General features: G+C 51.6%; 8 protein-coding genes across 8 annotated transcripts; 6 read left to right on the forward strand and 2 right to left on the reverse strand.

The window, feature by feature from the left end:
* Positions 1-1,285: 1,285 nt before the first annotated feature.
* PG994_007032 (uncharacterized protein) lies at positions 1,286-2,012 on the forward strand (the record flags this gene model as incomplete). Its single annotated transcript, XM_066858441.1, has 2 exons — positions 1,286-1,733; positions 1,786-2,012. 2 exons carry the CDS (start codon positions 1,286-1,288, stop codon positions 2,010-2,012), a joined length of 675 nt encoding a protein of 224 aa, XP_066715383.1.
* Positions 2,013-3,704: 1,692 nt separating this feature from the next.
* On the forward strand, positions 3,705-4,346 carry PG994_007033 (uncharacterized protein; the record flags this gene model as incomplete). The annotated part of the gene is made up of 2 exons (XM_066858442.1): positions 3,705-3,957; positions 4,069-4,346. 2 exons carry the CDS (start codon positions 3,705-3,707, stop codon positions 4,344-4,346), a joined length of 531 nt encoding a protein of 176 aa, XP_066715384.1.
* A 2,014-nt stretch (positions 4,347-6,360) lies between these two features.
* PG994_007034 (uncharacterized protein) lies at positions 6,361-7,397 on the forward strand (the record flags this gene model as incomplete). Its single annotated transcript, XM_066858443.1, has 2 exons — positions 6,361-6,577; positions 6,814-7,397. 2 exons carry the CDS (start codon positions 6,361-6,363, stop codon positions 7,395-7,397), a joined length of 801 nt encoding a protein of 266 aa, XP_066715385.1.
* A 330-nt stretch (positions 7,398-7,727) lies between these two features.
* Positions 7,728-8,548, reverse strand: PG994_007035 (putative dehydrogenases with different specificities (related to short-chain alcohol dehydrogenases); the record flags this gene model as incomplete). Its single annotated transcript, XM_066858444.1, has 2 exons — positions 7,728-8,411; positions 8,492-8,548. The coding sequence occupies 2 exons, from the start codon at positions 8,546-8,548 to the stop codon at positions 7,728-7,730; spliced, it is 741 nt and encodes a 246-aa protein (XP_066715386.1).
* A 360-nt stretch (positions 8,549-8,908) lies between these two features.
* Positions 8,909-10,126, reverse strand: PG994_007036 (cytidylyltransferase; the record flags this gene model as incomplete). Its single annotated transcript, XM_066858445.1, has 1 exon — positions 8,909-10,126. One exon carries the CDS (start codon positions 10,124-10,126, stop codon positions 8,909-8,911), a length of 1,218 nt encoding a protein of 405 aa, XP_066715387.1.
* Positions 10,127-11,440: 1,314 nt separating this feature from the next.
* Positions 11,441-13,507, forward strand: PG994_007037 (WD40-repeat-containing domain protein; the record flags this gene model as incomplete). Its single annotated transcript, XM_066858446.1, has 4 exons — positions 11,441-12,280; positions 12,413-12,956; positions 13,025-13,277; positions 13,330-13,507. 4 exons carry the CDS (start codon positions 11,441-11,443, stop codon positions 13,505-13,507), a joined length of 1,815 nt encoding a protein of 604 aa, XP_066715388.1.
* A 1,083-nt stretch (positions 13,508-14,590) lies between these two features.
* PG994_007038 (Transcription elongation factor SPT5) lies at positions 14,591-17,801 on the forward strand (the record flags this gene model as incomplete). The annotated part of the gene is made up of 2 exons (XM_066858447.1): positions 14,591-14,875; positions 14,937-17,801. The coding sequence occupies 2 exons, from the start codon at positions 14,591-14,593 to the stop codon at positions 17,799-17,801; spliced, it is 3,150 nt and encodes a 1,049-aa protein (XP_066715389.1).
* Positions 17,802-19,288: 1,487 nt separating this feature from the next.
* Positions 19,289-21,111, forward strand: PG994_007039 (TCR1-like protein; the record flags this gene model as incomplete). The annotated part of the gene is made up of 5 exons (XM_066858448.1): positions 19,289-19,652; positions 19,731-20,029; positions 20,104-20,350; positions 20,475-20,601; positions 20,637-21,111. 5 exons carry the CDS (start codon positions 19,289-19,291, stop codon positions 21,109-21,111), a joined length of 1,512 nt encoding a protein of 503 aa, XP_066715390.1.
* Positions 21,112-24,761: the final 3,650 nt, after the last annotated feature.

The raw sequence follows: 24,761 nt of genomic DNA on the forward strand, positions 1-24,761 counted from the left end.
GCATCGTCGTATTTATGCGTGACCTTGCCGTCTCCCATCGTCTCCCCATTCCCATCCTGCAGAGCCTCAACACTCGAGATTCAGGAGCAAAACCCATGCAACCAGCCAGTCGGCTTACACGGTTCGGCATAGTGTGACGGGCGGTTGTGGAAAAACTCATCGTGAAAGCCATCAATCTGGAACACAGCACAGCGGTGGTGCTATGGGGATGAGTTCCCGTTGCGGAAATCATTCCATATGAGATGTTCAAGGACCGGGGTTCGCGATGACCGATAGGGCCCTCTTGTCAGTCCAGGCACCAGGAACGCTTTTTGGACAGGAGTCAGTGACAGGAGGTGGAATGGTAGAAATCGGGCCAAGGTGAAACAGGATCCCTGGTCTGATCTCGGCGGCTGGCCCCGGTTGACGTTGAAGATCCACCGCACTATCCCCTGCAGGTGATCTTGACACCCCTGAAAGGCCGTATCTTCGGACGAAAAGTCTCCTGCCTCCTGCCAAGGAGTTTCTGGTTAAGCGAGCCAATGCATGCTGAGGAAAAGAACAAGAAGAAAAAGACGCCTTTCGACTGGACGAACTTTCAGACGAATCTTCGGCCCATGCCGCGCTCGTAACCACCTACAAAAAAGAAGAAGAAAAGAGGGAATAGTAGCCGAGGCGTGACGCCATGCACGGGCTCTCTTGGTGGGTGTGTCGGTTAGCGCTTCCCTGCCCAAACCGCTGGGTCAGCATTCTGGTCAGCACTCATTGAGGCAAACCCCCCCCCCACTAATTCCCTAAATTCAGGGAGGCAGAACAGCGCTGTGGGCATGCAAAGGCCCGTAAATCAGTTGTCTCAATCACCGCCGAACCGCGACTTCGACAATCTTGGACCAACTTTGATGAGCAACATCCATTCTCTCCCAAAAAGTAGAGACTGTAAGACATATCGCGATCGCTTCACTTCGTCTTTTTTATTTGTGCAAACTAGTGCGTTCTTTTTGGTGATGTTTACTTGGATCTACTGCTAACGCTGCTCTGCTTGAATGATATGAGTCGAGACCTTCAACTGTGCCGCATGCACAGCCAGGTCCGGTGTCCCCGTTGAGTCACTCGGTCATGACTATCCCATCTGTGACTTTCCGTTGCTCGAAGGCGGGTGTCCTGGCTAGACTGGCCTAGGATGCGCACATATATATTGCCTGATTTTCCACCACTCAACTGTTTACATAGATGCCGGATAATCATGGTTATCGTTAAGCAAGTATCCGACCGTTCGGCATCACTGTGTAATTTGACATCCACAACCATGTCGCAAACCAACCCATCTTGGGCCAGTCTTCTCCACCAACGGCCTTCACCTTCTGCCTCGGAACCTCCCGACGCTAGCAATAGTTCAGCCACAAATCCACCCGAGGACAATTCCGCTGCAGCTGCAGCCCAATTTCCGGCTTGGAGGACGACGCCTCCACGAAGAGTCGCCATGATCAGTGGCCATATGGACCTCTCGCCCGAGGAGTTCGCCAGGGGCTACCACGCGCTGCTCGACGCGGCGCTGGAAAGGGGGGACTCTTTCATCCTGGCCGACGCCCAAGGCGCAGACGAGTTGGCGCTCGCCTACCTCTTGGCCAGAGACGCGTCGGCGGCCGGTCGCATCACCGTGTACGCCGCCCGGCAGGCCAACGTCGCCCGGCTGCAACAGCTGGGCGTCAAGGCGGTCCTGTCCGAGATGCATGCATCGGCGGCAGCGGTGGACGGTCCCCCGCCTTCCTCTTCTCCTTCTTCTTCGTCTTCCTCCTCCTCTTCGAGAAGTCACGGGCGTGGGCAGAACCGAGGGAGGAGGCAGAGGGAGGCAGAGCCATCTGCGGCGCGATGCCATGATGACCAAGAAGAGCGACTACGACATCTTGTGGGTGCGGTCCGAAGCTGAGTCTCGCGCGCTCTACGGTGACAAGTACCGGCCCCGGGTCTCGGCTACCGAGTTGAACAGACAGAGGAGGGCAGGAATGCTGGCGAAGCAGGGAGGGAACACATGAATGTAGATCCAGACGACTCGCATATTGACGACTGAAGAAGATAGCCCTGAGAATTTTCAATCAACCCAGTAGATATCTTCTGGACTGTTTCATTGAACTCATCCGCAATATTCCCACAAGAATGATTTGACCCATTTTGCAGACTCACAACTCGGCCCTGTGTATGCGCCGCCCTTCTCCGCGACGACTATCCATTGCTGTCAAGGACGCCGTCCACAACATCCCAGGAACGGGATGGCATACCGAGTTTAGGTCTCTTCACCGTTCGTTGAACGCTTTTGTTCGTGGATTAAGTGATAAAAGCATGATTCTATTACATATGAGCCGACCACGATCATGAATCATCCCCGATCACGTTGGGTCGAAAAAAGGGGTAGGATTTAGGTACATGACAACGCAGCATGCATCGACCATGATGCGAAGTCGGGAGTTCTAATTAGCTCCAATATAAAGAACAAAAGGTATTTTGAGTCATTGGATATAAATCATTGCCGGAAATCCAGACCTGATATCCCCTCCCCCCCAAGAAACTAAGAATAACTGAATAGTAAGCACCAGCCGGTGGGCAGCTGTAGTACGTCAGCAAGCACCGGCACTCGAATGTCCCGAGCAATCTATCTAAGCCATTGTTGGCCTGCGTTAATCGTGCTTTATTTTTGTTTCTATTCGCATATGATCGCAGGGTTGAGAGAGCGATCTAAGCCGGTGGGGTCCGAATCCCTCAGATTAGAAGCCATGGCCACGTTCGTTGTCATTCTTTGCAGGCGCCCAATCAGAGTACCCTGACGACCAACAAAGCCACCACACGCATGGTGAGCTGTCAATCCAAGCTTTCGGGTCGGGATGTTTTAGCCGGATGTTTCGAGCGAGGTTGTATAAACGCATGATTGGGCACGGTACCTAGATATTTCGGTCCCTGGCAGGCCGGCTATTGTCAGATCCGAGATCACTCGCGTCCGTCCCGTAGTTGCCGGGCCCACCTCAGCGGACACCAAAAGTAATATACACATATACGATCTTAAAAAAGGTTATTTTGGTTGGCTAGTCATATATATCGTGCATGGGGGAAATCGCTCTTATATCTAATAGGCCGGTGCAATATATCTTTCAGGGTAATACTAGCTTACCCTACTGTACAGATCAGGGATCATTTAGTGCCACTGGCATAATGTTTATTCCATTGGATATAATGTCTAATTGAATAACCCCACCTGTCGATCATGTACGAAAAGTAGTATACCAAAAGTAGCATTGTCACTATCAAGGGGATAACAGGGCAGAAGTAGATAACGGTGACGTGTCAGGCAATAAGCAATATGAACCGCATAAGTTTATCTATTCTCAAAATCTTTGCGAGCGCTGACGTACATATGGAGCCTGCCACTGGGTAAATTGAAGGCCATCAAAGAGACCCCCGCAGTCTTGGGCAGTTGGTGCATAGCCACTTGGACGACAAAAGCGAAGGGCTATCTTGAGAATCGCTGCAAGGCGAAGCAAAACCGCGGAATGGTATCAAGCCGAGCCGTTGTGATGGAAAGGGGATAGGGAAGAGATAAAAACCCTTACCAGAGACCCGCTGTGAAGGAAGGAATGTCTCGAGCATCTTCTCATCATCTACCAGCCAGCAATCCCAAAACCCAACGCCACACGGAAAGACCAAGAAAATAAATACCAAGTCACAGCACCCTCACCATGAAGTTCCTCGTCCTATCCTCAGTCCTGGCTGCCTCCGCCGTCCTGGCCGCTCCTTCGTCTTTCCCGGCGCCCCGTCAGGTAGTTTGTGACCAGAGCAGGCAGCCATCGGCTGAAGAAGCCACGGGGGCCATCCGCGACTGGCTGGCCGACGTCAACACTGTCAACGCTTTTGTGGACAACGCGGCCCAGGCATCGTCCAGCCAGGCAGCGCACGCGCTGCAGTTCGCCAAGAAGGAGCCAAATGATCTGAGTGAGTAACTAGTCCCCGTGTTCTCTGGCACGGCATTCTTCGCATTACTGTGTCCTCCCATTCTGTTGATTATCTCATGTAGTCTGAGACCTGGAACTGACAGTGAAACAGAGGTCCTGAGCCGCATCTGCGGCGTCTCCGACGCCTACACGCGCGCCGTCCAGGACCTGGGCCAAGTCTTCGGCGGCGTGCTGACGAACCTCCAGTCCGTCGTTGACGACCGCTCCGCCGCTACCAGAGCCGCGACCACGATCAACCGCATCCGCTGCTGCAACGCGCTCCCGGTCCTCGACGTGCTCTGGCGCGAGGCCGCCGAGTCCTACGGCGTCACCGGCGAGGTCCAGACCAGCGTGCCGCGGCCGGGGGCTTGTGCTGTGGTCAAGTGCTGAGCTGAGCTGAGGGTTTCGCTTTCGTGGTAATACATGTCTCTTGGCCCCTCTCTCTGCTTGGACGACCCAAGAGCGAGCATGAGACAGAGAGAGAGAGAGAGAGAGGTAAGAAGTATCAAGTCTTTGCCTTTTTACTCGGGAAGATTGATTCATTTCTGTGGGGTCATCAACCATGGGGAATTTGGCCAACTTTGCATCTGCAGGGGTCTTGCATTTTCATTGAGGTCGGAGTCTGATATTGGGTTTCTATATCGTGCTTGTGCCAGTACGCCAGTCCAGGTCAGATCAGGTTCTTTTGGGGTCCGCATATGTTGTTCTTTTTTCACTGTTAATAGGTTGGTTATGTGTTGCAAAGATGGTCGTTTACTCCGTGTAGATCGATGGTGCAAGAGATAGAAAACGATGATTATTATAAATACGTATGATCAAGATGACAGAGTAGAATGCATGATCTCATGCATTAAGCGTACCTATTATTCTTTCTTCGACTCGCGATGACGTTGAGGAGGTTGCACATGGCGCGGAAGGCACACGGGTAGGATAATGGCCGCTGTGCCACCACGTGGAGAGAAAAAAGGGGACACGCCAATGAACTAAATCTCGGCTTCTATTAAAGGTTGGTTCCTTAGGCACCCCCGGCTTCTAGAACGCCTATCGGATGAAGACCAATAAGTGCAGACCCGTGACGGCCTTGGAATGTTTTTTGGGTTGGGCATCACTTTTATTGGGTTGCGTGTGGTAGGACGGCGGGTAGGAGGCAACTTCAATAGAAAGTCGATGGTAAAAAAAAGGGGGGTCGTACCATGACTCTCATCCGTCTTAGACTCACCGATGCGCTGGCCCCTCTCGAGCACCGTGTGGTTAACACTTGAATGTACCAATTAGGTTAGGTCCTTTAATATATGGCTTTTGTTTAACCTACGTTATTGCTCAAGCGTAAGCTTCGAAGATCTTCGTGGGGAACGATGATCAGATCACAAGCAAAGGCCGGAGCTTTGATATGATGATGGTGAGAAGAATGCTGGCTGCTGATGTTCGTGGCAGTCCGGATGTGGGGGAGTTAGTTGTTGCAGCAGTGGCACCCTCCACCGCTTGCAGCGTTCTTTTGGGTTGGAGCCTGGAGCCTGGAGCCTGGAGCCTGGAGAACAGTTACGTTACCCCGCAAAGCTTGAGTCTGACACCCCTTGTCGCAGCTCGCAAACCAACCAAAGTCGGATCAGACGACAGGGCATGTCATCCTGCAGCACCTGGGATGGCGACTGTTTGTGTGCTATTGCAGTAGTGTGGTCAACTGCCCAACCTGCCCACGCAACCTCGATACGAAACACAGCGACCAAGAGAGATAAGAAGAAAGTGTGAAAGCATCTTGATTCGCCAGAGTTTCCTTTCTCTCTCTTGGCTTTCTCGTCCCACGTTTCAAAGCATTCGATCGTCGATGAGTCTATAGGTGCGCATGCGGGATTTTCCCTCTACGACGTAGGTTACCCATATCAGTGTGTGCCGGAAAGAGAGTACGACTGGAGTCATCATCGATCCTCCAACGTTTGATGGATGGCGCAGCAAGCGGCAGGGCGTGCCCAGTGGTATCGGCCGGCCAGCCAACCACCAACGGTCCATAGAACAAAGAACAGTTCATCTACGTACCCGGTGCCCCCCAAAAAGACCAAAGCAAAGGCCGATGGATCCCGCCCGTGCACTTATACCGCTGGAGAGCTTACATCCCGTACAAGTCATCAGATTCCATTCTCATTCATTTCCTTGTTTGCTGTAGTTCCTCCCTATGTCGATACGCTGCCCAAGCAGAACAGTACTAGCCGCAGGCAGAAGGTAAAAAGCTGTGATTAAGTAGTCATCTTCCAGGCAACACCGACAGGCTGCAACATCGCTTGCATACGCTTACATAGGTACCTACTTACAGAGTGTTGTTCTCTGTTTCGCTGGTCCTGCGTCATACCTCTTTCCCACTTCCCAGCTACCCACCCTACCTACTTACCTACCTACCTGCCATCCTTCCATGGCGGCAACGACGTTATTCGACGATGAACGCGCCGGCCCCGTCACCCAGATCTTCTACCTGAGCATCCCGGTCGAGCACCAGCTCCAGGATGCGACGAGCGGGGCCGGCCGGAAGTGGGCCGAGGCGCTGGAGTTCATTGCCGCCTCCCCCGGCTTCCTGCGGCTGTACTGGGGTCGGCAGGTGGAGGAGAGCAAGAAGGTGCAGTTGCACATAGGTTCGTCTCGTCGGGCTTTTTCTATTCTTATGCACACATGCAACTTCTAGTTCCTTATTTCCCTTTCATCTCTTATGGTTCGCATGGTACTGCTCATGTAATGCAATGCATTCTCTGTCCACTTCCCAGGAGGAGAGCGGGAGGAAGAAACCCTTGGCTACTACCGATGGATACATACGTCAACTTTGTCTCTTTTCCAACCTGATGATACTGACTTCCTCCTCCCCGTTCAACAGTGAGAGAAACGCTGGAGCAGAACGAGGACTTCCTCGAGTCCAACCTCTACCTCGACGACGTCCTCCCGCTCATCAAGAGCATCCCTGACGCCGCCGCACCCAGTGCACCCCACCATCCCCGACATCCAGATCTGGCACGTGCATCTCGGCCAACAACTAACCACCACCACCACCACCACCGCAACGGCGTTCCCCACCTCGGGCGCGAATTCAGTGCTGGGCTACCCATCAGCACAGCGCTGTACGGGCACGATGACGACGACCGCACGTGGGTCGAGGGCGAGTGGCTGCTCTGGGCCGACGCCATGCGGCGCGTCGAAGGCTGCAAAACCATCGCCGGCGGCCGGCTGATCCGGCGGTCGGTGGCGGCGGCGCCCCTCCGAAAGCCGGACGGGAGCGGGGGCGGCGGCTATCTGATCTACGTCGGCTGGGAGACGCTCCGGCACGACGACGAGTACCACGGGACGCCGCACTTTAAGGAGCAGGTCATGGTGCTGAGCGCGGGCGGGAAGGGGTTCAAGGAGTACGGGCACGTCGTGTTTCAGGGGTTCAAGGAGCGGAGTAATAATGGTGTTTTGGCGTGATCACGTGGGATGAATCACGGCAGGCGTTTTGGGAAATTGTTTGAATTTTTATGTATATACATGTTTATGTATGCTTTATATATCGCGTCATGGTAGCAGGCGGACGCCGAACTTGGCCGAATAAACGAGGCGGAATAAACGACGACAACGTAAAAGAAGCAGCAGTCATCGAAATATGTATGACGTAAAAAACACCGCCAGCGATTTATCCCGCGCGCTATCCCTTCTCTAAAAGACCGTCTGCCCCCCGTCCACCAGTATATCCGTCCCATTAATGTAGCTCCCCGCCCGGCTGGCCAGCAGCACAATGACCCCCGCCAGCTCGTCGGGCTAGCCCATGCGGCGCATGGGGTTGTGGCTGAGCCAGACGTTGCGGGCCACGTCGAGGCCGATGCCCTCGTTGAGCACCGTGTCCATGTACCCAGGGGAGACGCTATTGACGCGGATCCCGTGCGTCGCCCACTCGTCCGCCAGGCTCTTGGCTAGTGCCACGACCCCCGCCTTCGAGACGTTGTACGCCACCTGCGGCTGCGGGTAGTTGACGCGGTGCGCCGAACTGCTCGCGATGAACGTCAGGCTGCCGCCCGTGCCCTGCGCGCACAGGAACACGCCCGTCGTATTGACGTCGAGGATGCGATTCCATTCCTTGGGGGTAGTGTCCACGGCGTGCTGGCAGCCGACCATGCCCGCGAGCGCGACGAGGTGGTCGACACTACCGAGCTCCAGCGCCGCGCGGGCCACGGCCTCGTCGACGGCCGCCGCGTCCGTGACGTCGACCTGGGCGAACCGCACCCTGGCGCTTGGGAACTCGGCCTGCAAGCTTTGGACCTTCGCCGCGGCGGCCCCCGCCGGGTCGAGGTCGAACAGCATAAGGCCCTGCAGCCCGTGCTCGAGCAGGGCGCGACACGCCGCTTGGCTCAGGTCGCCGGCGCGGCCCGTCACGATGGCGTTACCCTGGACCCGGAAGCGCGCCGCGGCCCGCGAGGCGGGGGCGGGGCGACTAGGGACCCCGGCCTATTCCCGTCGCCCAGCGTCATCTGGGGCAGGACTCTGTCCGTCAAATCGGTCCGCGCGGTCGGCACGGTCTGGAGGACTTCGCCGACCTCGTCGTCCCGGGTCATGACGGATCTGGGGCCGGAGTCTTGATTCATGGTGACAGAAAAATACTGGGGTTTATTGTATGGAGGACTTGTTGTAAGTTGGGGAGTTGGGGTTGATGATGATGATGGGGGGTATATATGTGGGGTGTGGTCGGGGGAGATTCGGATCACTGCAGTCCGTAGTTGTAGTTTGATAACCTTGAGGGTGCATACAGGAGAGATACCAGAGAGAATACCGGAGTACTATACCGCGAACTGATCAGAGGAAGGCGGAGACGAGAACGAGTTTATGGACTCCGAGGAGTCGATGTTGCATTCTCTAACCTGCCACTGCTCCAACGTAATCACAAGCTGATTTCCTTGGCATCACTCAACAGTCGATAGCTACATTGCGTTACTTATAGAGGCTCCTCACATATGAGACTCAGCCCGCATCTTGCGGATGGCAGTGCTGCTGATCTTGGATGCAAAGTTCTCCGTCTTGGTCGGCTCTTCGGTAATCTCTTCCGCACTCAGGACGTCGACCTCGAAGATGTGCAATGGGTGCCAGCCCAGCTCTGTCCGCTTGGCGTTGACGGCCGCACCGCCGGACCTTGTCTCGCCCGAGACAACCAAAGCATCCATATTTTCCTGAGTGATGGTAGGGCCGAAGGCATCCTGTATCTGCACGCAGGATACGGAGATAGTGTCGGAACGGAAAAGTGCGGTGATCTCGCCCTCCTTCTTGGTGATCTTGGGTGCGGCGCCGCCTTTCCAGCCTTGCTTCTGAAGTTCTAGTAGTGAGGACAGGAACTCGATGACGCTCATGGCCCGATCTTCCCAGGGCTGCACGAACTCGGCGTACTTTTTGTTCTTGAGCAGATCGTCGCCGGTGATGCCTACGACGAAGGAGCATGGCTCGAACGAACTCTCCTCTGGGACTTTGAGAAGCAGGATGGCCGCCGTGAGCAACAGTTTATGCCCCGGGTGGAGATGGTCGAATGTTCCACCAAGGCATACGACAGAATGCGGAGTAGTAGCCAGCCGTGATGCTTGGACGGACTCGAGCGACTGCGTGTTCAGGGTGAGACCACCGTCCACAGTAACCAGCTGGTCCTGGTTCAGGACCTGGATTCCTTCAAACATGCGCAGGTAGGTGGCCAGTTGCTGATGGCCCGCCTCGGTGCTGGCGCTGAAGATCTGCTTCCAGGGGTGATATGCGGCCACAAAGGTAGTTAAGTCCATGATGGCGGTGTTGTTTGGCTCAATGGCGAGTTTAAAGTCTTGTGCTATCCTCTTGGTAACGTCGTGATCGATAAGAACGACTCGGGCATCGACTGAGCCGGGCCCTCCGTCCACCTCGGTCGCTACACCGAGTTGCGAGCAGACGACGGAGATGAGGCTGTACAGGCCGGCCAATAGGGATTGCTGCTCTGGCCACACCAAGGATTTGTGCCGTCGAAACGGCCCCGAGAGCACTGAAGCCATCAAGGCGATGATGAGAGTCGATCCATTTGGCTCCTTGGATCCTTTCAGCTTGGAGATGACGGACTTGAGGGTGGGACGGTAAGCAGCGCTGAGCTCCAGAGGACCGGCGGGACGTGGAGGAGGTGGCAAGAGCAGAAGCGAAGGCAACTCGCCGGGCTTCATCTTGACTTCGTACCTAGGCAAGACCGAGCAAATAGTTTAGTTGGAGGCTATACAGAATCGTTCTTGAAGTTGCCCTGGATGCTGTGAATAAGCAATAGGCTTGAATGGCAAAAGATTGCAAAGGTGATGGCAAGTTGGGTATGACCGTCCGGGTTACGTTCAATGCTCTCTTACGTTGAATCGCTCTCCTCCTCCTCGGCTAAAGTGGAGATGAGCGCATTCGTTCGATTGGAGCATGATCACTCGTCTTCATGTTGGGTATCATTGAACAGAGCAAGCAGGCAGCCGAAATCACTCTGCAGCCGTCAGAAGACAATGGAAAACGAATCTATCAATTCATTGCAGAGCTTGAAAAAAGATCGAGCACAAGTGACTGTCAAAGTCAATGGCATACTTGCAGCAATTGACTTTGTGTACATACCTACACAGGTGCCGTAGGTGCAGTTGCTATAAGTGCCAATTGAGCTCTGGAATTGACTCGAGACATGCTCACTTTCAGAGGTTGCTTGGACAAGACTATTGCAACTGCACATGTTGATAGTGCGGAACAAAGTGCTACTGTTATCCGGAATGTTCATCCTGATAAGGAGAAATATGCGTAGGGTATTTCATGTTGTTATATGACTGAATAGATTTACATGTAGGTGTATCTGCAGCTAAGAAATGTCCCCAATGCCCCTGGGTATAGAAGTGCATTGTAGCTTCAGCCCAGCCCTAGACATGGGCAGTGTGTGCAGCAAAAAGACCTGAGTTAACTGGCGATAGTGTGAGTCAATTCAAACCTGCGAATGTCAAATGCAGTGCTTCTTTTTCATTTGAAAAATGGGCTATCCAAACATCTACCTAAGCTGCACTGTAGAGATGCAATCGGAGATACTTTAATTGGACGGGCAAGTCTTCAGTTGACGTCGCCATGGAAATGTTTCGACGGCGCTGATCCAGCCCCAAAACAGAGGCTGGAATCCAGTGACGGCCGACCTTTTCCTGGGGGCTGTGTTTAGCGACCGACTGCTTTCATTATTATCTGATTGCCACTGCCATTGCATTATTATGTTACACCTTTCCCACTGCCTCCCAACTCCAAGACAAGGCAAGACAAGGCCGAGCCCACTACCAATCGGTTGACACACTTCAAATCCCGGCTGGCCACCAACAACGACACTTGCCTCCCAGCTTATCATTTACCCTCCTCCCCCCAAAGGAATTAATCGCTCGCGCCTGCCATCGCGCAGCGGCGGAGCGTCTCAAAAGCTACTACCAACCTGACTATTGGACCTAGGCCGAGCCTCGACCCAGACTCATCTTGACGAAAGCATGAGCCAATCAAAGGGCTATGCGGGAGCCCCGCGACAGTCCGCGACTGGTGCTGGGACTGGAGCAGGAGTGTCAGCTGCAGCTGCTGCACCTGGAGGAGGCTACGCCGCCCAACACGACGAACTGCACATTTCTCCCACCATGACCCATCAAACCCAGTATTCGTCCTCTCCGCGAGAATACACGTCCGCCGCCGGTCCTGCCCTCCATATCGATCCCAGTGCTTCCGCCGCCCCTCACACACAGCCCACCACCCCCGCCTATTCATCCGCCGCCAACTCCTCGGTGCCCAATGTCCTGCAACCTGGAGGCTTAGGCGCCGCCCGCCCACCTGCCATGAGCGCCAACACCGCACCCACCCTGCCCACCATGTCTACCGGCATCCCGCAGCAGCAGTCGCCCACCGACTACTCGTCGCCTTCGAAACCCCCCTCGCTGTCGCTGTCCGCCTCTACCTCCCACGCCTACTCGCGGTCGAGCCCCGCCGCGCCCTTCGAATCCTCTGGCTACACCCCCTACACGCCTACTACTCCCGGCGGCTCCGCTGGCCCGTCGCAATACATGTCTCCTCAGGACTCCAAGTATGGCGCGCCTGGGTCGCAACGCAATATTTCCAACACGCCCTTGGGCCTGGCCGACATTCGTCCCCGAGCCGACTCGAGCCTCTCGGACGGCACGCCAGGAACTCTGGCCTACGAACTCGCCAACGGGCAACCGTCCACGAGCAACTACTTGGCTCCATGGGCGCTCTATGCCTTCGATTGGTGCAAATGGGCTCCGCAAGGCAAAGGCGCTGGCAAGGTAGCCATTGGCAGCTACCTCGAAGACGGTCACAACTTTGTAGGCATCCTCCTCATGTCCTAATATGTCTGTTCTAGTATCAATGATTCATGACTTGCTGACATGGCCATGTTCAGATTCAAATTTTAGATACCCAGGTTGTGAACGCGCCTAACGAAGTCTACACTCCAGGCTCCTCTAAGCATAGTATCGGAGTTCACCAAAGTGGCCGAGGCCACCCATTCTTACCCAGTCACGCGACTCCTGTGGGAACCACCCTCTTCCCAGAAGCAGAGTACGGATCTGCTGGCGACGTCGGGTGATCATCTGAGGCTGTGGTCTCTGCCCTCCGATGCGCAAAGCTCCTACGGCAACAATGTCACAAGGCCCAATGCCAACGCACCCATCACGAAGCTCACGCCGCTCGCGCTCCTCTCCAACTCCAAGACGCCCGACCATACGGCGCCCCTCACCTCTCTCGACTGGAACCAGGTATCGCCAAGTTTGATCATCACCTCTAGCATAGACACCACTTGCACTATCTGGGATATCCCTTCTCTCACCGCCAAGACACAACTGATTGCGCACGACAAAGAGGTGTACGACGTACGGTTCTGCGCCAACAGTGTTGATGTGTTTGTCAGCTGCGGTCAGGATGGCAGTGTGCGCATGTTCGACCTGCGAAGCCTCGAGCACAGCACCATCATCTACGAACCCACGGCCAAGGACGATCGAGGTGGGTATTCTCCAATCTATTTTTTTATTTTTTTATTTTTTACGAAGACCATGATCACTAATTTCCAGGTTCCCTAGATGCTACCGGCGGCAGAATCAGCCCGACGCTGGCCCAGCAGACCATGACCAATGCGCCGCCCTTGATGCGGTTGGCGACCTCACCACATGATACCCATCTCCTCGCCACATTTGCGCAAGACTCGAACGTCATCCGGATACTTGATGTACGACAGCCAGGCCAAGCGCTGTTGGAGCTTCGCGGACACAATGGATCCGTTAACTGCGTGGAGTGGTCGCCCCTGACGAGGAACGCTGGCGTCGGGTGGCGATGATTCTATGGTGTTGGTGTGGGATCTGATGAACACGCAACCCAGCAATGCGCCTTCCAACAGCGGCCCCGGTTCAACAGACAAGCATCTGACCTCTGTAGCAAGCTGGCAATGCGACTACGAGGTTGGAAACCTGGGATGGACACCACCTCTACCCAACTCGGATGCTGGTGAATGGTTGGGCGTCAGCGGTGGACGCGGCGTTTGGGGCGTCAAGATATGATGCTCTGCCATGTCAGACCGATATGTCGAGCCATCCAAGGGGTACATAACGACGCAACGCAGTAACGCGGTTAAATGAGCACGGGTTGCCGGGGTCATAGGCGCTGTTCTTACGGGGCTACGGCTTATGAAGTGTCTGGCAAAGGTTGGGCTCGTGTGGGGGAAATAGTTGGCTGACGAGGACGGACTAAGGCAAGAGAGAAGTCCAGGTCGGTCCTGAGACTCGGCTATCTCAAGAAGGAAGAGGAGGGCAACGTAGGTATGTAGTCTGATAAGGTGTACAATAGCCTTTAATCGGGTATACTACAAACTGCTGTGATGGGGAAGTGACATGAGTTTTGGAAGACGGGGGATTGGCTACTTAGATACCTACCTACAGCATCATTCAAGAATCAGTTTTTACTGGCCATGCTGGATTCATTCTCGAAAATGGTGAAGATTTGGGATTGTTGCAAGTGATATGCTTGCTGTGGGAACTTGGGTTGAGTGCGCATTTGCTCTTCATCTTCGATCCGCCCGTGCTTGTGCCTTCTTCCCCAGGAAACTTGCACAATTAACTCATCGGAGAAAACATCAAGGGGATATTCATTATGCAAGTAAGAGGTAGGCAATATTTGCGAAGGTTACCTTTTACTTGAGCATCTTCTTTGCATCAATTGCCAATTGTCCATTGCCCAGTCTGCCAAGCCCCCCACCACAGCCCCACATCGGCGAAAGCTGTTGATCCAAGACCGACCGTACCAAATTCGAGGCCTATCTCCGTTGAGTTAGAGCACCGTCTACATATCGTGGCTCCCTGCATTCCACAGCTTGCAAGCAACGAGCAGCCAAGCACGCCCTACAGCAACGGAAAGGTTGACCTTTGACGTGACGGGACTGGGCGTACAAAAGTCAAGCAACCCGTAATCCGTCCATCCACTCCCATTCATTTATCCATTCATTGTCCTTTCAAGACGCCAGCCGCGTCTCGATTCTTTTCTTCATCATCCTTACTTCTTTCAACACAATCTTCAACCGCCAACGCGATCCTTGAAATCATCTTGTCGCTGCATTCCCATTGCCTCAACGGCACCACGTCGTCAAAATGAGCGATCCACGGGATCACGACCAGCCTGAGGATTCCGAAGAGGAAGAGGACTTCAACCCTGCGCCTGCCGACGTCAGTGACGACGAAGGCCACGCTGCTGCCGACAATGACGAGGACGTGGAATCCTCTCCCCGCCAGACGAGGAAGCCGTCGCCTGCACGAAATGACGCCGCCGACGAGGAAGATGAAGAGGGCGAGGGCGACGAGGACGACGTAGCCGGAAACAACGATGATGAAGAGGACGAGGAAGAAGATGAGGATGAGGAAGACGAAGAGATACAGGTGAGTACCGTGTGGCGAAAAACGCCGCTACCATGCTTGTGGCTAACCCCCTTTGCACCAGGGTCACCGTCGCAAACGCGCCCGTCGGAAGGACAAGCGCAGCGCCTTCTTCGAGCTCGAAGCCGAAGTCGACGATGAGGATGAGGACGAAGAAGACGAGGACGATGCCGAACACGAAGGCTTCATCGAGCACACCGAGGCCGGCGAGGCCGAGCAGTTCGCCCGCGAAGACGATGCCCGCCATCGCGAGCTTGACCGCAGACGGGAGATGGAAAACGACATGGACCTCGAACAGGAAGCCGAACGCCTCAAGAAGCAGTATGGAAACAAGCGATCCGCCCGCGGCATGGGCGAGTCTGCCGTGGTGCCCCAGCGACTCCTACTCCCTAGTGTGGATGACCCGAGCATCTGGGGAGTTCGCTGCAAGGAGGGCAAGGAACGCGAGGTCGTCTTCTCCATCATGCAGAGAATCCAGCAGAAGCAGGGCACCAAGGACGAGCTTGGCATCACGGCCGCCTTCGAGAGGGGTGGTCCCAACTCCGTCATGAAGGGTCTCATCTACGTCGAAGCTCAGCGACAGACCGATATCCTCCAAGCGCTCGAAGGCATGCTTAACGTGTACCCCCGAACGAAACTCATCTTGGTCGATATCAAGGAGATGCCCGATCTCTTGCGCGTGCAGAAGACGCCCACTCTCGAGCCTGGCGCGTGGGTTCGTCTGCGCCGCCCGCCCAAGCACTCTGGCGATCTTGCGCAGGTCATTGATATAACAGACAATGGCCTGGAGGCAAGAGTCAAGTTCATCCCTCGTCTTGATTACGGTCTGCGCGACGATGCTCTGGCGGCTACGACACCCGATGGCAAGCGCAAGCGCCCCATGGGCCCTGGCCCTCGACCACCCCAGAAGCTGTTCAGCGAGGTTGAGGCCCGGAAGAGACATCCCCGGTACATCACCGGAAACCCCCAAACTAACAATTGGCAATACAACGGCGACGAATTCGAAAAGGGTTTCCAGGTCAAGGATATCAAGATCCAGCACTTGACCATCAAGGATGTCAACCCGACCCTCGAGGAAGTCACCAAGTTCGCCTCCGGTGGCGAGGATGGTGTTGAGAACATCGATCTCAAGTCCCTGGCCGCCAGTCTGAAAGACAGCACTGTCAATGTTACCTACCTTCCCGGTGATGTTGTTGAGGTCTACGACGGTGAGCAAAAGGGTGTGGTGGGCAAGGCCACGAATGTGCAGGGTGACATCGTCACCATGGAGGTCGTTTCAGGCGATCTGGCTGGACAAACCATTGAGGTGCCTACCAAGGGTCTCCGCAAACGCTTCCGACCTGGTGACCACGTCAAGGTCATCGGAGGTAGCAAGTACCGCGAGGAAGTTGGTATGGTCGTGAAGATCTCGGAAGATCGGGTCACTCTGTTGACAGACCAGACCAACACCGAAATCACCGTCTTCAGCAAAGATTTGCGGGAGGCAAGCGACATTGGTGGCCAAGGGTCCCTCGGCCAATACGAGATGACTGACCTGGTTCAACTTGACCCTACGACTGTCGGCTGCATCGTCAAGATTGACCGCGAGTCGATGGTGATTTTGGACCAGAACGGTGACAAGCGTCATATCATGCCTTCGCAAATCGCCAACAAGCTCCCGAGACGCAAGCTTGCCGTGGCCGCCGACCGCAACGGCGCCGAGATAAGACCCGACGACGTGGTTAAGGAATACGGCGGCATGGGCCGACAGGGCAAGATTGTGCACATTCATCGCACCTATGTGTTCTGCCACACCAACGCGACGAATGAGAACGCGGGTATTTTTGTATCCAAGGTCAGCAATGTGGCCACCATTTCAGCCAAGGGTGGCCGTATCAATGCTGCCGCCGGCGGCCCCGATCTGAGCTCGATGAACCCGGCCGCCAAGCGACCCGAAAAGCAGGGCAACATGGGCCCTCCCAAGCAGATGTTCGGCCGTGATCGTCTCATCGGCCAGACCGTTACCATCAAGAAGGGAGGCTACAAGGGCTTGCTGGGGCGTGTCAAGGACACTACCGACACACATGCCCGCATCGAGCTTCACACCAAGAGCAAGATCGTTAGTGTTGCCAAGAGCGACGTGGTAGTTCGCGACAGTGTTAGCGGTAATGTCATCAAGAACTACGACAGTCGGAAGCCAGGTGCGTTTGGCATGGGACGTCCTGGAGGAGATCGGGCTGCTCCCGACTGGGCCAATGCGGGAGGACGCACTCCCATGGCTTCTGCCTCGTCCCGCACACCGGCGTGGAAGACCCCTTCGGCGGGTGCGGGTGGTCGTACACCAGCCTGGAACCGGAATGGTGATGGTGGACGCACGCCGGCTTGGGCAGCAGCGGATGGCTCTAGAACAGTCAACCCCTACGACGGCAACCGCACAGCCTACGGCGGAGCTGGTGGCAGGACACCTGCTTGGTCTAGTGGCTCCAAGACTCCCGCACCAGATTCGTTCGGTCACGGTTCCAAGACGCCCTATGGCGGCAGTGGCTCTTCGGACCCCTGGGGTTCTGGATCAAAGACCCCGTACGGCGCTGCGCCCACTCCTGGCGCGAGCGGAGGTGACACATGGGGCTACACGCCGGGTGCCAGTGGAGGATCTGGCGCGTACGACGCACCCACGCCTGGTGCTGGTCTACTAGGAGCGCCTACACCTGCCGCCATGAATGCGCCGACCCCTGGTGCCTACAGCGCGCCTACGCCTGGTGCCATGAATGCGCCCACGCCTGGTGGTGGCTGGCAGAGCGGCTGGGGAGCTGAAAGTGCTCCCACCCCGGCTGCGGCTGCTCCCACCCCGGCGGCCAGCGGTTTCTCCTATGCCGTCAACGCTCCGACGCCTGGAGCTTGGGCTGCCGAGACACCTGCCGCCAGCGGTCCGAGATACGAGGACGATTGAGCTGGGCGCGGGCCGGGCAACATGGAGAGGGGTCGTGTAAGCTGGCATATGGAGTTTGAGGCGTTACATAATCAACATTCACATTGGCTTTGGCTTTGATTTCGTGGCAAGATGAGAGATACAGATAAATACAGTTGCAGCACCCCCGACGACGAATGATGCAGACGGCTCTGAAGAGGAGAGGGAGGCAGCAAGCGCATGGGAAGGAAGGTGGTCCAAAAAATGCATGTAACAACATGGGCAGCTAGTTAGTTAGACTCGGACCGGACTATTGCTACACTCGATGGTAGATTGAAGTGCGTACCTTTCCACCAATGATGAATGCAGTTAATTCTTTCGCCGAGATGGTGGCATCTTCTAATGTATCGGACGCTCTTTATGTTTCTCCCCACTGCGACTGTGACTTATGTGGCCCATCTGCCAGTGATGTAGTAGGCCCGATCCAGAATGCCGATAACCGGGCAGATAGAGTAAGCTTGAGTTCAGGGTGTTCCCTACATACAGATGCTCCCTGCCATGCACAAGTTTGCGATGCAATGGAAGCGATGGCATTTGATAGCATGGTGGTGGCCCAATGGGAACAGTTACCTTCTTCCCACACGCTACTGCATAGATCCCTGCTCGGCTTTTCTATCGCTCTCTTTTCCAACGGGCGGATATCGCCAACCAACAACCAACCCCTTCTCGCCCTCTTTCTCGCGCCAAGGAGATAACCTACCTAGCACCTAGTGCTGCTTATCCTAGAGATCCGCCAGCTGATTTGTAGGGCTGCCCGCCCATACTGTAGAAGAATGTTTGTATGCATGCATCTCTGTTCGTATTGTATAACACAACATACCACTTTTGAAAAAAAGGGATCTCCACCGGAAGCTGTTTCGTCACCGGTTCACCGAATGTGATCGGCGCCCCGCTCTGCTGCAAGATTCTAGAGAAATGGTGGGGTGAAAGAGCGTCTGGTTTGCCTTGCTCGCCAACTCGGAGTCTTTTTTTTTTTTGTCTTGGAGCAATCAGACATTTTCGTATTTATAACTAAGCTGATTGGGGAGAGAGGAATAGGCGTTATATATCGTTTTACAGTTTCTCTTTTCTTTTTCTTCATTTCCTTTTCTACCTTGCGCCATACCTGTTCGTTTTCGGTAGCAGAAGAAGAACAGGGCCGGGAAAGAAGAAGGAAAAGACTTGAAGAAGTGCGCTCATCTCGCTTTGCAAGTACTTACATACTACAGTATGCCTCGGCTCCAGAAGCGGGATCCTTATGCCTTTCCGACGCGGCAGCTGACCGTCTTGGGTAAGATTGACACTTTCCTGCCGTGCACTTTAGATATTTAGGCATGTTCCAAACCCATGCAGTATCTTTAAAAAGAATGGCTTCTTTATCAGATGAAGAAAACATGCACCACCACAGCCTTCGCTATCGAACCCCGCCACCCATCCCTCACTTCCGTCCGTCCGCCCCCTTGACTGACTTGATGCTGCCACACAGCAATATGCCGCTTCTCAGAGCCCATCGCTTTCAACTCCATCCTGGCCTACACCTACGAGATGGTCAAAGACCTGCACGGCGGCGGCGACGCGCGCGACGCCCCTTCTACGCGGGCCTGCTGGTCTCGGCCTACGCCGTCGCCGAGGCCCTGACGGCCATGGGCTGGGGCGCTCTCTCGGACCGCGTCGGCCGCAAGCCCGTCGTGCTGGCGGGGCTGGGCGGCGTCGCGCTGTCGAGTCTGCTGTTCGGGCTGAGCACCAACTACTGGGTCGCCTTGCTGGCGCGGTTCGTGGGCGGGGCGCTGAATGGGAATGTGGCGGTGATGCAGACTATGGTGGCGGAGATGGTGAAGGTGCCGGAGCATGAACGTTAGTAGTTGTCTTCGACTTTTTCTTTCTTTTTTTTGGGGGGTATTCTCTTTGATTGTAGCTGACAAGATAAGACAGCCAAGGCCTACGCCACCCAACCCTTCGTCTGGACCCTGGGCGGCATCATCGGCTCCGCCATGGGCGGCTTCCTGGCCCAGCCGGCGCGCTTCTACCCGGACCTGTTCCCGGCCGACGGCCTCTTCGGCCGCTACCCGTACCTGCTGCCCAACCTGGTCGCCGTCGCCGTCGTCGTGCTGGCCATCGTCCAGGGCCTCTTCTTCCTCGAGGAGACGAACCCGCGCAGCGCCCGGAAGGCCAACGCCGCCGCCGATAACGCTGACGATGGTGCTGCTGTGGTAGATGATGACGACGCGGACGTTGATGAGAACACGCCGCTTACGGCGGCAGCCAGAAATGCTCATAGGGGTCGATTTAGTAGTGACGGCGGCAGCAGCGAGGCGACCGCGGCGCGCCGACGCTCCTCCTCGTCTCGACGAGCCTGTCCCGACCCCAGTTCATCGAGGAGGGCCTCCCCGTCCCCGTGCAGCCCAACTTCGACCTCCGCCGCTCTTCGTTCGGCACCGTGCATGCCGCCATTCGGGTGGGCCACGGCAGTACCACGACGGCCGCTACGGATACGAACGCCGAGGTTATGAGGGAACAACAGCAAGAAGCCGCAGAGGGTAGTGGCTCCAGTAGTAGCGGCACTGCTACCCGACGACATCGTCTTCCACCAACAAAAAGGGGTTTTCTAGGACCGGGCCTTGGAACTTCACCGTCATCATGCTGATCGTCGCCCTGGTCATCGTCTCCTACCACCAGATGGCCTTCGTCACGCTGCTGCCGACGCACCTCCTGGACCAGCCCGCGCCGGGCTATTCTCCGGCGGCGGCCGCCTCGACCTGCGCGGCGGGCTCGGCTACACCGTGCACGACGTGGGCGTGTACCTGTCGGTCAACGGCGTCCTGGGCCTGCTGATCCAAGGCCTCGTCTTCCGCCCTTCGTGGACCGCGTCGGCGTGTGGCGCTCCTTCGTCGCCATGGTCGTGCTGTACCCGCTCGCCTACATCGTGATGCCGTTCGTGTCAGCCTTCCCGGGCGGCGGGCAGCAGTCCGCGTTCGTCTACCTCGCCCTCGTGCTGCAGAGCGTCTTCGGCATCATCGCGATCCCCTGCGCCCTGATCCTGCTCAAGGACGCGACGCCGAGCCCGCGCGTGCTGGGGCGGGTCAACGGCGCCGCGATGAGCGGGTGCTGCCTGGCGCGCACCGTGGGGCCGCCGCTCGTCGGCGTTATTTATGCGGCGGGCGGCAGCGCGGCGGCTTGGTTCAGTTGTGCTGGGTGCGCGGTGCTCGGGGTCGTGCAGCTGGGTTGGGTGCCGCGGAGCCGGCAGGCGCGGGACTTGGTTGCGCAGGTTGAGGATGGGGGTGGGGTGGGGAAGGTGGATAGGCGGCAGCAATAGGGACGATAACAGTGATAGGTGGTCGGTCGTTCGGTTTCAGGCGTTGCACGTCATGCATGTCATGGCATTTGCTTTTTGATTAAGTTGCCCGTGGTGGAACACACCGCCGGTGTATCGCTGAGGAGAAATTCCATTTTTGGATTGAAGATGGCATGAAGCCGATTCGTTGGGAGCTGAATGTTTCGACCCAGATGACGATAAACGTCAAGGCCCGAGACAGGATATTCAGATTCACAATAGGATGAAGGTTACCGGTTACTGGCATGGGCATTGCGGATGGCGTTCTTTGCTTTCGAGGATGGGTTTAATGAGAATAATGACACAACTTCGCATGTCCACAATGACCCTGTGACCATAGTCTATGCTTCCCACAGCACGTATTCGAGCTGGGCACAACTCAAACCGCTAATGTATTACTACAACAGTAACATCGGCCGGGAATGACTCTGGGCTACTTGGATATACAGAACACACCAAGGCTGTCAATGCACCAACCGAAACCACCATGATTGGTAACCAACCAATCATACAGCCTTGGTGAGCCACCAACCAAGAGCCTTTTGGTGTATCACACCAATTAACCAAGATTGCCTTGGTGAGCCACCTAATTAGTAGTTTAGGTGTATTAGGTTAATGTAAGGCTTTTTTTTATTAAATTTAGTTATGTATCGTAATTATTTTTAGTGTTATTATTTTATACTAATTAATAAGTTAGACCGAAAGCTGCCCTTTATTAAAATATAATATTATAATCTTTATTATTAATATTAATATTATACTTTATTATTATTAAGTTAATTAAGTTAAACCTTTAATTATTATTAAATTATAAACGTAAGCTTTTTTTAATAAATACTTTAACTAAATCTTAACGATCACAATTAGGCCACGCGAAGCTTAAGTTTAAAAGTTTAAATTCGATTTTTAATTTAAGAATAAAAGATATTAAATAAATAAGATCTATACTATTAATTAAACGCTATAGTTTAAGGCTGTTATTAATTAAGGTTTAAAAAATATAATAGGTTATTTTTAAAAAAAGTATTATATTACTATATTTATTAATAAAAAAAGTTAAAAGAGATTAAGTATAATATTAATATTAACGATTATTATTAAAGTTTAATTATTTATATAAATCTTAACGTATCCTATAAGCGAATATCTTATATAAGCGAATGTTTTATTTTTTTATACCTCTTTTAATAAAATATAAATTAATTTTATTATAACGTATTTAATATATTAAAATTAATCGGAATCCTTATTTTTAAATATTTCTATATTATTTTAATAAGTACGTATATTATACCCGGGTTCTCCGTAGATTTTATAGCGTTATAAACGTGTCCTAAACGTTTTTATATAATTATTTCTCCGACGCGATTTGTTTTATAACTATTTATTAATATCTTTTTAAAACTATAAATTTTTTTTAATTTATATATAAAATAATTTTTTATTTTATAGCCGTTTTTTTTTCGTACGGCGGCGTCGGCTAAACATTTTATTTATTTTTTAAAATATCGCGTTCTTACCTTTTAAAAAAGTAACTCGGTATATAATATATGTTATAACTTTTATAATCTAATTAAAGCTAGTTAAAATAAATATTAAAAAGTTATTTTAATGCTGTACGATACGGTTTCGAACGTATTCGGTTTAGGATTAAGCCTTAATCGAGTTGTTTAAAGTTTTTAATTCTTAAGGAATAAGTAGGCCAGAAAACGTCCCTAAAGGTGTTAAAATACGTAGCTTTATATTTAATTGTGAAATAATATATTCCGGATTGTACGGGACGAGTCCTATCCCTCGAAAGCCTTCTCGTATATTCGAAACGGTGAAAGTCGCCTAGAACGTTTAAAACGTTGGTAAGAAATCCTCTTTTAAGATATAGGTAATATACGCCCGTATAAAATATTTAATTTCTTTTTTATACGCCTTTTTTAATGTATAAAAATAGCCGATATTAAAAGGTTAAAGCTTATATAACGAATAAAAAAGTATATAAAATATAATAATCGAGTTTTTTTTATAATAGAGCTCGAAAGTTATCGAGTAGTAGTTTTCGTAGCCGTCTAGGATTAAGAAACAATAACGACCTTTCGTACGAGACCTAATATATTAATTAAAGTATCGAATCTAGTCCTCGCCTTTTTTATTCGTAGTCTAGCTATTTTTAGTAATTGCGATCACCTAATCCTTCGGTAATAGGCTGTTTTCGTATTAAAAAAAGAGGTGCGTTTTCCCGGTAAAGATAATATACGGAGGGATAGCGTAACCGTATGATCCGACACCTTAAATAATTATAACCTATTCCCGGTTCTTTTATTATATTACCTTAGGCTTTTCGTATCGATTAGAAGTAGTTACGATTATTTTAAACGAGATTTAATTTATAAAAAAGCCGGTCTCGTCGAAGTTATAAATATCCTCTTTTTAAATCCCGTATTTATAAATTATATTCCGTACGAAAATAAACTACGCGCGATACGCGTCGGGATTTTTATAAAATATTTTTTAATAATCGATTCTTTAATTAAAACGCGTCCGGAAGTCTAATTATTATCGTATAAAGTTAAAGGCCTAGTTAACGCCGACGCGTCTCGCGTCGCGTAAATTAAATAATTAATTCGCTATATCTTTTATATTACTTAGCCGGGGAAGAAACGATCGCGTATTTAAATTAATAATATATCGAATAATCGCATTTTTTAAAAATTTAAAAACTTTTAAGAATTTATAAATATTTCGTATCGTATAAATTAATTATTTCGTTTACGTTATAAAGTTTTTAATAAAATATAATAAATTAATATAGCTTTTTATACGTTTAAAATTAAGTTTTTTTAAAGCGTTTAAAACGCTAAAATTATATTACTCTTTTTTTAAAGTTATAATATTTTCGAACGTAAAAGAATATAAAAAAAGGTTAAGGCTATAAGGAAATTTATAAAAGTGAGATATTCGCTTGTGTGAGATATTCGTTTATAGGATATATTAATTAATAACATCTTTATAAAAATATAATAATTTATAAACTAATTAAATCTTTTAATAAATAATACTTTAAATAGTTATAAATTTAATAAATTATTAATAACTCTTTATTTTTTTTATTAAATCGAGTTTTAAAAATTATACGTTATTTATATATATTTAAACCTTTAAATTAAAGTACACTAAGTTTTAATAAGTCGAAATATTATATAAGTACGCGTTATTTTTAAATTTAAACGTTATTAATAAATTATTTTACGTGTATTACACAACGTGCTTAAGTAAGTTTACTTTATTTTTAATTAATAACGTATTATTAATAAAGTAAATATATATAGTATCACGTATTTCTTTCGTAACGCGTTAATTAATTAACTTTAGAAAATTATTTTTAAACTCTTAAAAGTTATTAATTATTATTTTAAGAAAAATATTAATAAAGTTATAATTAAAGTCGTTAACGCGTATAATATTTATAATAAAGTTAAGTATTTTATATTTAATAACGTTAGTAATATAAATATCGTAATAAATTATATTAATTTTTAACTTAGTTTTAAAAAAAATTATTAACACGGTCACTATTTCGGTTATATTTTAAACTTAGTTATTAAAGCGTTATTAAATCTTTTATTAAATAATAACTATAA

The sequence above is a fragment of the Apiospora phragmitis genome (genome assembly GCF_038363925.1).
Source record: "Apiospora phragmitis strain CBS 135458 chromosome Unknown utg000007l:1.0-2108841.0:1.0-2111359.0, whole genome shotgun sequence".
NCBI lineage: Eukaryota > Fungi > Ascomycota > Sordariomycetes > Amphisphaeriales > Apiosporaceae > Apiospora > Apiospora phragmitis.